The sequence below is a fragment of the Lepisma saccharinum genome, chromosome 16, assembly GCF_977018435.1.
Source record: "Lepisma saccharinum chromosome 16, izLepSacc3.1, whole genome shotgun sequence".
Lineage (NCBI taxonomy): Eukaryota > Metazoa > Arthropoda > Insecta > Zygentoma > Lepismatidae > Lepisma > Lepisma saccharinum.
In genome coordinates, this window is record NC_139244.1 from 56,127,232 (window position 1) to 56,143,201 (window position 15,970).

At 46.5% G+C, this 15,970-nt stretch overlaps 2 protein-coding genes across 2 annotated transcripts; one reads left to right on the forward strand and one right to left on the reverse strand.

Annotated features, from left to right (window-relative positions):
- The first annotated feature begins 3,676 nt into the window (after positions 1-3,676).
- On the forward strand, positions 3,677-7,549 carry LOC146000590 (uncharacterized). The gene has a single exon (XM_083138343.1). It carries the CDS (start codon positions 3,677-3,679, stop codon positions 7,547-7,549), a length of 3,873 nt encoding a protein of 1,290 aa, XP_082994469.1.
- A 5,596-nt stretch (positions 7,550-13,145) lies between these two features.
- Positions 13,146-13,577, reverse strand: LOC146000591 (uncharacterized). The gene has a single exon (XM_083138344.1). It carries the CDS (start codon positions 13,575-13,577, stop codon positions 13,146-13,148), a length of 432 nt encoding a protein of 143 aa, XP_082994470.1.
- Between the last annotated feature and the right edge of the window lie 2,393 nt (positions 13,578-15,970).

Consider the following 15,970-nt stretch of genomic DNA (forward strand, 5'->3'; position numbering starts at 1 on the left):
TGTTTTCAGCGCAACGCTAGCCTCGCAACTTTGGAAGTCTCGTTTCTGCCTTAAACTGGAAGCAGAGAAACGCGAGAACTTGCAAGGGTCATTTTTCCAAGGTGTAGTTTTTAAAATTGTTGTAAAAAAAATTGAGTGGAAATGTCCATTACGCAAGGGAAAAAAGGGCTTCGAAAGAAAATCTTTACCAGTAAAAATATTTGTATAGGAGTCATCGCTAATGCTACTTACGCGATTCTTTTCCTCTAATTGTGTGAGCAAGACGGAACGATGTATGTAGGTCAACTCCTAGACGGATCCTACCACGCCATACATCGCCTCGACTTTTCGCAGTGCTTAGCGAGAAGGTGACCGAGTGACTATATTAACAGCATTCCTGCCGTGAATTGTTAGTGACATTTTTGCTGTATTAACTCTAGTGACTGAGATCTATATGTGCTTGTGGTGCACGTTGTGTTCAATTGCATGAAAACTTTCGCAAGAAGGAGAAAGAACAGCTTTACTTCAACAGAGGTAAGTACAGCAATTATGTTTTTATAGTGGAACCACAAGGAAAGAAACCTGCGCAGACCCCATCGCGCTGGCGGGTGGGGAAAAAGACAGGAGGAAGGAGCCTTCAGAGCGGCCAACGTCAGTGTTGCCAGACCTATTGATTTCTCGGTAGGATTCCACAATAAACTATTGCTATGGTACCTCCGACGGCCTGCTCAAAAACAAGTTTCCTGGTCACCTTACTTGAACATGGAGGGGAGAGTGGAACTCCACTCAGCCATGAAAAGTGCTGTTTGAACTGTGAAATTATGCCAAACGATGTGCTAGGACATTATTATTATTTTATTACTATTACTACATTACCATGGGCATTCACATATACTTTCAATTCAGCTGCAATAATGTGTGTTAATTATTGCATGAATATGATACATTGAAATTTAAGCAATGTTTTTTGAGGGGACAACACTATTATTGGAGAAAATGTGCCTTCTTTTGGCCCCCTGCCTGGAAAAAATCCTGCGGACATCCATGTACATTACTATTTTTAGATGGTTGTATTTTATCCCACCCGAAAATTCAGTTGATTTCAGTTACAGTAATTTACATCCATTATTATAATAGGGATGTGGAAACGTGATAATTTCAAACTCAAGTGGTGTTTTCTGAGAGGGCAACATTATACGGGGTAATATGCCTCGTTTACTCGCCTGATAAAAAATACATTGTTTCCCCCTCTCTGGAAAAAATCTGCAGACATCCTCTTGCCCCCCCCCCCAGTGCACACGCCTATGTCGCCCCCCGAGAAGGTCGTTCATCCGCTACTATTAGATCATCGGATTTTGTAGCAGATCTTCTGGTTTCCCAAGAAACAATCTCCCGATTTTTTTCAAGTCTGACCTGGCAATACTGCCCCGAGCACCGAAAACGGCAGGGGAGATGTGCGAACGCTTTTGAGGGAAGTTTTTTTTCCTTGTGGTCGAGCTATACTTGCTTTATTAACCCGAGTTAACTTGGAATTTACTTTTACATTGCATATTATTAACTCAAATTATCTCGTGATCGCACAATATCAGTGTATTTTTGGGCTAATCAGGAAAGTCTCGTTTAATCTTTAATAAGTTTACATAACAAAATTTTACTTGCTTCTACTGGACGTCATGTGAGAAAAGGAACACGATGACGATGGGATTTTGTGCTGGAGAGAGCGTGGGGTTCTCTACATACAGTTTATCACCGACTTGAATGTCTATGATTTGCGAAGCATCCTCGGCATATGAAGTCTCTCCACTTTCGGGGTGTGTGAAATCAACCAGCTCTACATTGCGCACTTTAGGTTCGTCCCCTATATTCGTCACAGTCATAGTCGGATAGTGAAGGGCTCGCAGTAGCGACCAGTAAGTTATCTTGACAAACTGAAGTTTTCCCCTAAGGTAAAATTGATGGTATGCTTTGACAGGAGTGAGCATGTAGAGTTTGCTTCGTGGATTGAAAGGGGACGGAAATTCTCGATTTGGGATGCTGAATATCTCTAGGACGACTGTCGATTTTAAGTTGTCGAGGCTAACGTTCAGGCTGCCGACGTTGGCTCGCAGTTCCTCCTGCACGTCGTCCAGTTTGTTCTGTACGGGCTCTAGGTGTTCGCTGAAGAGGTTAACGATGCTGTCGTAAGAAGGTTTGATCTTGATTTCCACGCGAAGTTGCTTGAAGTGTTCGTTCAGTTCGCGAAGCTTGTCGGCAAAATCAGTCAAAGCAGACTCTTGACCGGTCTCCACGTCATCGATTCGAAGTTTCACGTTTGCGATGATTTGCTGCAAGCTTTCGACGAGCCTCAGTTTGGAGTTTTGTGTCGCGAGGTCGTGAACCTGATTTCTGATTTCTGCGAACAGAGTGTGCAGCTCGTTGACGTTCTGGTTAGTGGGCATCGTGGCGATGGTGTCTCGAATTTGCCCGATTTCAATCTGAATGTTTTTCACGTCCTCGGATTTGAGCAAACGATTCACTGTCCTCTTCACGGCTTTCAGTTCCTGTGATGTTGGTAAGTTGACGACTGTATTCTGCAGCGCGGTCAAAGCTTTTCTCACGGCGTCCAGCTCACTTGCGTCGGCTACCGTACCCAGCGCATCCCGGAGTCGCGTCATGTCGTCCTGTGTAGGGGTTGATTGCTGCAGTATTTCCAACTTGCTCTGTATGTCGTCGATCAGGTGATGGAAGTGTGAAAGTTCGGTTTCGGTGTTAAGGCTTTCCAGCTTGGCAATTTGCTGTTGAACGGTGGTCAGGGTTTCCGTTATGCCTGGCAATTTCAATTCCAAAGCTTCCTGCACGGTCGATAGATCAGTTCTCATGGTCGACAAAGTGTCCTCGATGTGGCTTACGGTGCCTTGGATTTTACCGAAATCCTCGTACGTCTCGAGTTGCAGTTTGATGTTGGCCACAGACTTTCCTATAATTTTCAGTTCCTCGGACGAAGGAAAGTTGGCAATGGCTTCTTCGACGGTTTGAAGTTTCTCCCTGATGTTTTTCACCGAGTTTTCAAGTTCTGCAAAGGATATCAGAGACGGGATCTCATCCCGAAAACTACCGAGTTCGTTTCGTAGATCGGCCACTGTTCGATTGATCAGAAGTATGTCTTCGGGTGCAGGGTTGGTTTCAAGTTGGATCTTAATGTTAGAAATAACATTTTGAAGTTCGCTCAAGCTAGCTTGGATGTTTGTTTCCTGTTCCTCAAACTTAGTTTTTAGTTGAATAATGTCTCTGGATTTTTGTAGGTTAGATAATTCCTCTCGCAGGTTGTTCACTGTTTCCTGAATGCTGCTCAAACTTTCCAAGGATGCTAAATCAGCATACTTGGCGAACAGTGATTTGAATTCCGCTTCGATCTTCAGGATCGGATCCACTAATGTTTTCTGCAGACTTGTGATCTCATCTTGTAGGCTCGAGGACAGAGTGTTCTGGAGAGTCAGCAGGTCGCTGCGAAGTTTCTTTACTCGTTGGTCGAGTTTCAGAATTTCAGTGTTGCCGGGTGGCTCGGTATCCGTGCCGCCTCTGGAGTGGCCGAAGATATTGTTCGGCATCTTGATGCGTCTTACTGTTTACTTACAGATTCGAATCAAAACAATGGCCCAATATGTATATAATAGCCTATTGCATATCCCTGAAAGTTGGCTTTCTCTGTTGCAGAAAAATGTCGCAGTCACAAGACACATCCACTGCAGTTCCGAAGACGAAAGAACCCCAAGTTCACTGCCCCTTCTGTAATATCCCACAAACCAAGTCCAATCTAAGTCGGCATAAACAAAGATGTATTCAACGGCCTGGTTCGTCGAAAGAACCCACCAGCATCACCAAACCTTCCCCAACATCCAGGAAAGTGATAACAACAAAAAATTTGATCGTCAATCAGAAGAGTGGGTTAAAGCGAAAGCAGTCTTCAAACCAGTTGAGCCATGGAAAGAGAACGAAGATCATAGAATCGGCTGAAGCACGCGACCCAGAATGCATTAAGCCGAAGAGAACGGCCTTCAGGAATATGTTGGCAAATTACAGCCTCAGCAGCGAGAATAGGGGTTTGCCCTGCAGTGCCGAAATTTTCCTGGAGGAGAAGAAAGCAGAAGTGGTTAAGATTTTGGTTTCCACTCTCAACAAGGGCCCCTTCAAATTCAACATGGTTTTGGATTCGTTGTTCCAGAAGCATTCGTCGGAACAAACTCACGTGTTCTCCAGTAGAACAAAGCAACAACTTCTGCTGGAAAGTGATAGGGAGGTGATAAGCGAACTTTACGACAAGTTAATGAATGAGATCGTCCGGAAGCAGGAAGAGTTTCAAGGTAAAGGATCGGGTTGGAGTGTTTGCAACACTACACACATCATCAACATCAACATAAGCAAATACAAGCCTCTTTCAGGATCGACTTACGTGAAGCTCCCGCAGGTGATCGAAAACAAGAAAGCCGTTCTTAACATTGAAAACAACGACAACCAGTGTTTCAAATGGTGCCTCCTGGCCCATTTGCATCATAAAACAAAAAACTCTGCGCGCGTTGGAAGTTACAGCCAGTACGAGAATGAATTGGGTGAATATTTCGAAGACGTTACATTTCCTGTGCAGCTGACAAAAATCGAAAAATTCGAAAAAGCATATCAACAAAAGAACGAGATTCCAATCGGTGTAAATGTGTATGGATATACAATCAGCAACAAAAAAATAAATATTTTTCCGCTTCGGATCAGCAAAATTGTAGGTGATGAGGTGAATGTAGTGCACATGTTGTTGATAAAAAATATGAAACAGCACCATTATTGCCTCATCCGTGATCTTTCGAAGCTGGTCAGAAGCGAGATAACAAAATATGAACATAAAATCGAAATCTGTTATCGATGTATGGTATTTTTCAGCAACCTAGGTTCAAGAACCGCCAAGGAGAGACTGCAGGATCACCTCAGAGAATGCCTGCAGCATCAACCATCCAGGTGCGTGTTCCCTGGTGGTTCTCATTTCTTCAGAAAGTACAAGTCCCAGCTGGAGGTCCCCGTTGTCATCGTTGCGGACTTCGAGGCATTCTTGAAGCCCATGGCGATCTGTGACCCCGATCCGGCGAAATCATCAACTACTGCCTACCACGAGCACATACCTTGCAGTTTCGCATACTACGTGCACTGGATGGCAGGAGCGGACGAAGATAACAAGGAACCGATTCTTTGCCGAGGACCCGAGGCTGGAAAACGCTTCCTGGAATTCCTAGTCAAGGAAGTGGAGGAATGGGGTGATGTTTTGTTCAGGACTAAACCCATGAATGATCTTACCGAAGACGAAGAATTGAGGTTTGTTTGTGCAACACATTGTCCAAATTGCGAGTCCAAATTTGATGATTGTGTGATAAAAGTGGCACACCACAATCACGTAACGGGTCAGTACATCCGTCCGTTATGCCATAGATGCAATTTGAAGCTTCAAACTGCCAAGTTTGTACCGGTATTTTTCCACGGGCTCAGCAATTATGATCTTCACCATTTCATCAAAGAGCTGGGCTATGACAAAAAATCCATTCGTGTGATTGCCGAGACCGATGAGAAATACATTACTATCAGCAAGTGGGTGAATATTCCACCGGGATATCATGGTAAGATGAGCAAAATGATCCCCTGCGACGATGAGTGCACGTTGTGCGCTGCTGGCAACAAGCCAAAATACAGAAGAATTGAACTTAGATTCATCGATTCTTACCGCTTTCTCCAGGCTAGTCTCGAAAAATGCGTCGCCATGTTGGACGTGCCGGAAGTTACCAGAGATCATTTCCCAGATGTGTCCTTGGACGCTATTCGAAGGAAAGGAGTGTACCCATATAAGTACGTCGACGGGCCCGAAAAGTTCGACGAGACGGATCTTCCGTCGAAAGACGCTTTCAATTCAACCTTGAAGGACTCCGTGTGTTCCGACGAAGACTATGCGCACGCCAAACTTATGTGGAACGAGTTTCGATGCTGCTCGCTGGGTGATTTCCACGATCGATACTTGAAGCTGGACGTGCTTCTCCTATTCGACGTGCTCCAAGCGTTTCGTCAAACCGCTATTCGTGATTACAAAGTCGACCCTGCGCACTTTGTGAGTCTTCCGGGATTCACCTGGAATGCCATGTTGTATTCCAGTAGCATTCGATTGCAACTTTTCGCGGAAGATCAATGCGACATGCAGCTTTTCATCGAGAAATGTATCAGGGGCGGCATCGTGCAATGTTGTTTAAGACACGCGAAAGCAAACAACGAGTACATGGGAGACGAGCACGATCCCAATCAGGAGTCCAGCTACATAATATACTTGGACGCCAACAACCTGTATGGTTATGCGATGACGCAGAAGCTGCCACAGTCTAATTTCGAGTGGTCGGACATCACCGAAGTAGGACTGAAACATCTGCTTCAAGAGGATAATTTTGAAGGATCGACAGGATACTTCGCGGAGGTAGACTTGGAGTATCCTTCAGAATTGCACCAGCTCCATTCGGATTTTCCTCTGGCGCCTGAGCTAAAATGTCCTCCTCGCTCCAATCAACCAAAACTGCTTCTGACGTTGGAGAGGAAGGATCATTACGTAGTGCACTGCAAACTGCTGAAATTCTATCTCCAGCAGGGTCTTGTTTTAACTAAAGTGCACAGAGTTTTGAAATTCACGCAGAGCAAATGGCTGGAACCCTACATCAACATGAACACCCAGAAGCGGCAGGAGGCGACATCTGACCTGGATAAGGATATGTATAAACTGATGAACAACGCCATCTACGGAAAAACAATGGAGAATGTAAGGAAATACAAGGACGTCAAGATAGTTTCGGACGAAAAAAAATGCATGAAGTGGGTTGCCAACCCACGCTTCAAGAGCAGGAAAATTTTCAACGAGAACCTGACGTTGCTTCATCTTGACAAATCCTGCATTACGTTCAACAAACCGACGTACGTGGGGGCTGCAATTCTCGAACTGCCGAAACTGCAAATGTACGAGTTCCACTACAACATCATGAAGCCACGATACAAAAATCAAATCCAGATTGCTTACATGGATACGGACAGTTTCGTTTATGTGATGGAGGAAGATCCGTACAGGGGCATGACAACCGAATTGAAGGAACATTTCGACACTTCGGGCTATCCACAACCGAACCCCTACAACATTTTGCCAAGAAACAAGAAAGTTCCCGGATTGATGAAGGACGAAATGAACGGTGAGATCATCAGAGAGTTCGTGGGACTCAAGGCTAAATCGTATTGTATCAGAACGACCGTCGCCACCATCAAGAAGTCCAAGGGAGTTGGGAAAAGCACTGTTCAGGGGAAGTTAAACGTCGAGGATTACATCGAATGCCTGAAGAAGAAACTCCCCATCCTGCGGGAAGAGAGGAGGTTCCAGAGCATAGACCATGATGTGAAGACCGTGAAACTGAACAAAGTGGCGTTGGATGCAGAGGACGACAAGAGAAAAGTTTTGAACTGCGGCATTCACACCGTTCCATGGGGCTATTCACCAATCGGAGAGAAGTGCAAATCATGCAATAACTGTAATTAGACTAATTCTAATCCTGTAACAAATCCACTTCACACGCTTCTGTAAATACTTTTTCATTCACTTCATTTCCGGCATCCATCTATTTTTTTTGCTGAAATAAACAGCAGTCTCATATCACCAAAACCTTTTCACTCCATTTATTGTTCTTTCCTACACTATCCCAATGTTGGTCTTGGGGTTGGCACAGAGAGAAAAGAAGGCAGCAGCTGAAGCAGAATGCAGTTTACGGATAGCAGTAAGTAAATAAACAGACATAATAAAATAGGAGTTCTTCGCAATGCGTCCGAAAGGAGTGGCTTATCAAATCCCTTACTCGGAACTCAAAAAGGTTTCGGGCATCGATTCTATACTCACGAAGAAGCAACGCGAGAAGAAAAACAAATGTTTAAAGAAGGGACACGGGATGAAGCTCCTTCTCAGCAGGCCACAGCTAAGCAAGTTGCAAAAGTCTAGGTCAAGAAAGCAGGGAGGTTTCATTTTCAGCATTCCCGCGATCCTCGCTGCTCTCGGAGCCGTGGGAAGTCTCGCAGGTGGCAGTGCCGCGATCGCGAAAACCGTGATCGATGCCAAGAAGAACACAAAAGAGCTCGAAGAGCAAAAAAGACACAACCTCGCCGTGGAAAGCAAGATGAACGCTACTGGTTCCGGATTGAAGAGAAGAAGAACAAAGAAACAAACCACCGCAGCAGCGTTGAAGAAATTCAACCTTAAAAAAAAAGTGCCCCTTTCAAACGAAGATATTGAGTCTCTAGCTGAATTGTTCAACGTTATAAACTTCAGAGGTGTGTTCATGTCCGATACATTGCCTGCTAATGGACCCCGAAGTGGCGGCGAAAGCGGAGTGGTCAACTTGGATAATTCTCTCAACCCGGGAACCCACTGGGTATGTTATTGGATTGCCGAGGACGGAAGCGCTTTCGTTTTTGATTCTTTCGGTGGCGTTCCGCTTCTCGCGCTGGCGAACTACCCGAAATCGACGTCCGAAATATTTTACAACGACGAAAGGATCCAGGGCTTCGACGAAGTGGTCTGCGGTCATCTCTGCGTCGTAATGCTGGTCATTCTTTCGCAACTAACCGGCAGCGGGGACTCGACGTCGTTGGAAATGTTTCAGAGAGCAACGGATTTGATAAAACAATAGCGATAAAAGAAAAATGCTAGTCCTGCATTTGTCCAGCGAGACTTCAATCCTCAAACTGAAACTGCATTACGATGTAATCAGGAGCACCCTGCAACAAGAGTCGTTGGGGCTCGTGGCTTTCTACAGCATGTACTTGATTCGCAACGTCACCGAATACAACAACACCCTCCACGTAGGAAGCAAGAAGATCACCGTTTCGCCTGGACAATATAACCTGACTACGCTACAAGCCCAATTGCCTTCGAACGTCATCCTGTCCGAGAGTTCGGTCACTCATCGCATGGAGATTACGTCCGCCACAGAAGAAATAAACCTCGGATCCATCGGGGAGCTCTTGGGTTTCCCTAACGACAGCAGGTTGGCGCCGGGGATCAAGCACGTCGGGTCCTCTATTCCCAAATTCCTGTCCATAGAAACTTTGAACGTACATTGCAACCTGGCTCAGGGCATGGTTGTATCGACGGACGCAAATCGGGACCAAACACACAAGGAAACCGGTATAATTGCAACGTTCAAGCCCAATTCGGAATTCCTGGAGCCGATTCTTTACGAACCAGCCAAACCGATCTTTTTTCCCATCCAGCACGACAAGTTCAGTGAAGTAGAACTGACTATAACGAACGAGAAAGGTGAATTGGTGGATTTCGCCGGAGCCACGAGCACGGCCGTACTGGCTATCTTGTAAATAAAATAGACGGTTAATCGAAAGCGCATGATGGATCACGTAGAAAGTTACGAACTGCAGTCCTTCCCTCCCAACAGAAGGACGTTTGCAAACCTCAACGAACCGAACAAGGACATCGAATTTGATGTGGACGTTGGTGACGGGTTTGTGCATCCTCATCGCGCTGACCTCTACATCAGATACGAAATTGTCACCAGGGATGAAAATGCAGCTTGCCCCGCAGGAGCCAACATCAGGCTGATAGACAATTTCGTCCCTCACCTCTTCTCCCAGGTGGAAGTGAGAAAGCATGGTACAGTCATCGACAGGATGGATAACCCCGAACTAACTTCGACCATCGTGGCGACCATGACGCTCTCGAAGCCAGAGAGTTCGTACTACAAAGCGGCGTGTTTCGAAACCGACAACAAATTACCCGGGAAACTCAGCACCGTGCTATTCCCTCTGCGACTCCTCTATGGATTCTTCTCCGACTACAAGGAAATCATGTGGAAGGGCGGTCTGAGGGTCACTTTCAAGAGAGCGTCCAACGACAACAACTTGTTTCTGCGATGGAAATCCGCGACGGCTGGGGGCGCCGTGGACGATGCGAGCCTCCCGTCCGAGGGTAAGTGCGTGATAAAATCCATGGAACTTCGCATGCCGATCATCGAATACGAAGCTAACCACGCCACGAAGATCAAAGCAGAAATCCTGAAGAACCCGAACATCCCGCTCGAGTTTCAGATGTACCAATTCTTGCAGAGGACAGTGTCCGGGCGATACTTCGAGTTCGACGTGACGACACAGTTCAACAGCATCCAGTACGACATACCCGACTTCGTGGTGGTCGTGTTTCAAACCGGTCGCGACGGCAGTCAGAATGCGGATTCGAGTATGTTCGACTACTGCAAAGTTAGGAACATTTACCTTAAGAACGGGCGGAATGTGATTTTCCCCAGAGAGAACTACAACCTCGCGGAAGATGATTACCTGAAGCTGTACGAATCTTACACAGCGTTCAAGAGGGTCACCATGGAAGGATCTACCGACATGTACTACACGCCAGCGGAGTTTATCCAGAAACGTCCGATGTACGTGATCAACACATCGAAACGCAAGCAGGTGGTGATCAGCGACCGCACAAGCATCAAGGTTGTCGTGGATTTCCAAGAGGCGATCCCAGACAATACAGTATGCAGCGTGGTCCTGATTGCAGGGAAAAAGTTTGTTTACGATGTAAAGAACGAGAGAATCATTGAACAGTTTTGATATTTTTTTATTGAAATGAAATAAATACAAATTTGTTACAAACCCCAACCGAGTTTTCTTTTCGTATGCATTGCCATTGTCGTTCCCAGAGCGGCCAGTCTTTCACCCATGCTGGCATCTCTGCTGACCACTCTCCGGAAAGCCCGGTGTTCCAATTGCATGTCGACATCGTGCCTTGCTGCGAGATCCCTGTTGCCCTGGTACGCAATATCATGGTCTTTGCAGGCAGCGTCCAAGGGATTAACCCCCGGATCACCGCGATCCAGTCGCGCGTCCAATTTAGTACCGGGACCGCAGTATTGGTAGCCGGGAATATGCATCTCGAAAGGCAATTTGTTGATGATGTCGTTGATGAGCCCCTTCCCTTCCGTCAGCTTCCAGAATCGCGGGGGCAAGATGTTGATGATGTTGATCAGATACCTGATGCCTTTCGGTTCGTTAACGATGAAGCGGCTTAGTTTGGAAACGATCATGTCCACGATGCCAACCTTTTCGTTGTGAAAGTTTCGGTTTCCGGCCCTTTCTTCTCCGGCGATGACCAGCAACCGGTCCACGAGTTTACGAACATCGTCCAGCCACACGAATTCCACGGGCAAATTGGAGTAGCGCTTGATACCGCTGCCGGTAGGCAGGCGAGTGGTGCCAGGTTGCTGCTTGATTTCATTCCAAAACGGTTTGATGATGTTCCTGTACTTCTCACTGCTACTTGACTTGACCCTGTTCTGAGATGGGTCGTTGTTCTGATACAAAGCATCGGTCATCTTGAGAATTTCCTTGTAATTGTCGTAATCCTCTTCGGAATACACGTTGGCGTCGGGGCGTTTTCTAGTGATTAGTTCCCATAGCCCCGGCGTGCCTGCGTACTTCTTGAAGAAACTTCTGCGTCCCGCTCGGCTCTCGTTGTAGATGATGATATCGTCCTTGTCGAACGTGACGTGCCAACTGCCTATCTTCCACACGACGCTCCCGGAAGGGTCGGCTGATGGATACAAACCGAAAACTTCGTCTCTGTCATCGCCTTTGGTGCTCAGATATTTGGTTGCGGTCGGTCCTAATCGTATTCCCTCGACGGAAGACGAACTGCTGCTGCTGCTGGGCGACGGAAACCTAGTGGGAAGCGACGGCAGTTGGAAGTGTTGGAGAGTTGTGGTGGGTGAAGGAGGAGTGGGAGGATAGTCCGTAATGTTGCGAACTGCCACCGGCACCAACTTTGTGATCAAGTCCTTGTTATGTTCGGCAACATCTTTGATTTCTTTGCCCAGGTCACCGATCGCATCGATGAGCGGTTGCTCCTGTCGCTTCTTCTGCTCATAATATCCACGATTCTCTTCCTTCCACCCTTTAAATCGTTTAGCAAGGTACTCGGTCAACTTGATGTTTTCTTCGGCTTTCCTTTTAGACATTGCAAAATGAAGTTTTGGGTCTATCTGTTTTCTTACAATTTTGTTATTTTATTTCGACGGAAGAAACAAGACAGAGCTGTCAATGAAATGATATTGTCGATAATCTTATCTTTTTTGTTGTTCATCTCGTACCATGCATCTGAAAATTTTCTAACACTCTGCTTATGATATCCATCAAGCATGTCTTCCATTTCGTCTGTTATTGCGTGAAGATCTTCGGTATTCACGATCTTTTTCCCCGTGATTTTAAATATGTGGTCCTTCATGATCATCTGGCACGGCACGGCGAACGCTGGCGAACTATCGGCGATATCAATTATTCTGTGGATGTTATCTTCTTCTTTACCCGACACAATCTTGAAGATCTGATAGAGCAGCTCCACAGGAAGATTGATTACATTAGCAGATCGTGATGTATTCATTTTTTCTTCACCTCGTACTATTATATTACATTTTCTATCACGATAAACTCGTTGATCTTGTTACGATACTTCACCTGGTTCGGTTTGCGAGTCATGTCTATCGTGGCGAAGCCGTAGTCGTCAGCATTCCAGCAATGCGCGCAGAGGTTGCGAAACGACTCGTACGTCATATCCCCTCCGACGAACTCGTCGTACACGTGCTTGAGGTTGGTGGCATCCTGCCGAAACAAGCAAATAAAGTTGGCGTTGTCCCTGATCAGCTGCTTGGGGATCTTCGAGAAGGTCTGAGCCAAGTAAAAGCAGTCCATACCCTTGTGACGACTTCGAGTGAAGTAGTTGCGAACCTCTTCCTGGTTCTCAAGGATGACATCGTCGAAGACAACCACCGAATTCTCACGACTCTCGTCCAAAGGTACCATCTGTGAGGCAAAGGTGGCTATTTCCAGATCGTCGTAGATTGCAATCAGCTGCCGGTATTTCAATTGCTCGAGGCTCTTGGAAAAGACGTACAGGTGTCTGCTCTCCCAATCGAGCCAGTGGGGAGCCAGGATGAAATTGTCTACCATCAATGTGGTTTTGCCACAACCCGAGATCCCCACGATGAGACATCTGATACTTTCGGGAAGCAATTCGCCATTTTTCTTTCTTCCTTTACCTTCGCCAACGTCCGGGAGCCTCTTGGTCACCTCCCAGCTCATACGATATCGATGGCATCAACCCAAGAATTCTGCGAAGAGGGAAGACCGAGCCACTTGACGTAAAGTTTGCCCTTGCTGCGTCGGAGCACTTTCTCCACAAGGTAAGTGTCCGGGAACCTAGTGGCAGACAGTTCCTGCTCGTAGAATCGACCCTCGATGTCCTCACCGTCCGCGGTGCTCTTCAGCTTGTAGGTGGGGATGTAGGGAGATGATGAAGGCAGGAGAACATCGGTCACGGTGAAAATTTCTGTAGACCAGTTTCGAGTGAAACCTTTGTCGAATACTCCGGGGCGCTTGAACTTGCTCACTCTTACCTTGTCTCCTATTTTATACTTTGGTTTCTTGATTTTTTCGCCAGTGTTTCGTTTGCAGTACACTTCGGAGAGCAGCCACCTTTCGTTTCGCTTGGTCACTTCCAAGGGTTTCATCCCGATCGTCCTGTGAATTCGGTTGTTGTATTCCTCCACCAGTTAGGGCACCAGATCCACCCACTTGTAGTTCCCGCGGAGGGTGAACTGTTTCCACATGAGCCCCTTGAGGGTCCTGTTGAATCGCTCCACGATGCTTGCTTTCAGCTCGCTGTAGGTTGAATAGTGAAGAATACCGTTCTCCTTGAGCATCCTCCCGAAGGCAGAGTTGTAGAATTCCCTGCCTCGATCGGTCTGCAGGAAACAAGGGGATCTCTGTTTGAGAACAGAAGCGAAAGCTTTGCTGACCTCGACCCCGGTCTTGTTTTTAACGGGTATCGCCCAAGCGTACTTCCTGAAAGTGTCGATCACGGTGAGGAGGTATCTGAACCCCTTGTTGATCTTGTGAAGCCCCTTGAGATTCCCCGTGCTCATCTCCACGAGGTCGGCCTGCCAGAGGTCGTCTATCCCTTTGGTGACCACGGGCAGTCGAGGATAATTCCTGCGGGCAGGTTTGTGCAGTTCGTTCACGATAGCTGCTCTCATGAGGCTTATAGACAACAAAGGCTCCGATGCAAAAATATGGATCTATTATCTTCATTGTTTTCTTGCATTTTGCTTACTTGCTTGCTTACGATAGACGACTGACACTGGCGACGGGATAGGAGAGCACCAACTCCAAAGAAAGCAGTATCGGATGCTCCATATTCGTCTCGATAGATTCGGCGTACAGACGATTTCCGACAGAAACATTGTCGTACGAGACTCCGATTTTCATGTTGTCGTGCTTGATCCTGAATAAACTCTCCCCGTGATGCAGACTTATCGCGACACCGCTCGAGGGATGCAAGTTCACAATTCGGAGACTTCCGCCACCTAGGGAGAGTTCGTAGAAGATGCTATTGTTGTTGAAGATGAAGAAGATCTTGCCAGTGTTCTCTTCGAACTGCTTCACAATACCGTTCAAGTGGACGATTGTAGCTGCCAACAGGTCGGTTCGGAAAGCAAGCAAGGCATCGTCAAGCATGTCTCGAGCTTTGACGACCTCTTCGCTGGATATCTTGACGTACTTGGGAAGCGTGGCGCCAGGTTTCCTCCTGTTGTAGCCGAACACGTTGGTTGGCATGTTATAGAGCATTTCTTTCTTTCCCACTGCCCAGACTATTTTATTAATTTTTCCTCTTCTTGCTTCGAGAAAAGGTCTCGCAGATATTTTACTGGTAAAGATTTTCTTTCGAAGCCCTTTTTTCTCCCTTGCGTAATTAACCAAGAACAGAAAAGAGGTTCATCGGTAGAGGAAATGCTGGAATTTGTATTGTTTCTTTGTTTTCGAAAGCATACTTCATCCCCTGAAGAGCACTCGTTTTGATTTGTTAGCTAAATTTAGCTTGCGGCTCAAACAATGCATGATAGAATAAATGTTGCCAACTCACTAGGTTAGTTTAACTCGTAAAAATATTGTGGTGAAATGTTGATGGCAGAGCTGCCAACGCTGACAGTGAGGTTAACATACACCGTGAACTCTTGTAATATACAGCGTAAAAGGCTACGATTCGCTACTACCCTATAGGCGCTTTCCCGTGAAGGTACTGGGTTAACCGTGAAGGTACTGCTCTATAGGCGCTTTCCCGTGAAGGTACTGGGTTAACCGTGAAGGTACTGTCCTATAGGCGCTTTCCCGTGAAGGTACTGGGTTAACCGTGAAGGTACTGCTCTATAGGTGCTTTTCCGTGAAGGTACTGGGTTAACCGTGAAGGTACTGCCATATAGGTGCTTTCCCGCGAAGGTACCTTAAAATATACAGCGTAAAAGGCTACGGTTCGCTACTTCTCTATAGGCGCTTTCCCGTGAAGGTACTGGGTTAACCGTGAAGGTACTGCTCTATAGGCGCTTTCCCGTGAAGGTACCTTAAAATATACAGCGTAAAAGACTACGATTCGTCCAAAATTACCGTGAAGGTACTGCTCTATAGGTGCTTTCCCGTGAAGGTACTGGGTTAACCGTGAAGGTACTGTCATATAGGTGCTTTCCCGTGAAGGTACTGGGTTAACCGTGAAGGTACTGCTCTATAGGTGCTTTCCCGTGAAGGTACCTTAAAATATACAGCGTAAAAGACTACGATTCGCTACTACCCTATAGGTGATTTCCCGTGAAGGTACTGGCTTAACCGTGAAGGTACTGCTCTATAGGCGCTTTCCCGCGAAGGTACTGGGTTAACGGTGAAGGTACTGCCATATAGGTGCTTTCCCGTGAAGGTACCTTAAAATATACAGCGTAAAAGGCTATGATTCGCTACTACCCTATAGGTGATTTCCCGTGAAGGTACCTTAAAATATACAGCGTAAAAGGCTACGAATCGTCCGGACGAGTCAGCTCCGCTATTTTCCTACTACTCAGTCCAGCGCCAACTAGGG

Coding starts and splice junctions, on each gene's coding strand:
- LOC146000590 (XM_083138343.1), top strand. CDS start 3,677: ATGTCGCAGTCACAAGACACATCCACTGCAGTTCCGAAGACGAAAGAA.
- LOC146000591 (XM_083138344.1), bottom strand. CDS start 13,577: ATGAAACCCTTGGAAGTGACCAAGCGAAACGAAAGGTGGCTGCTCTCC.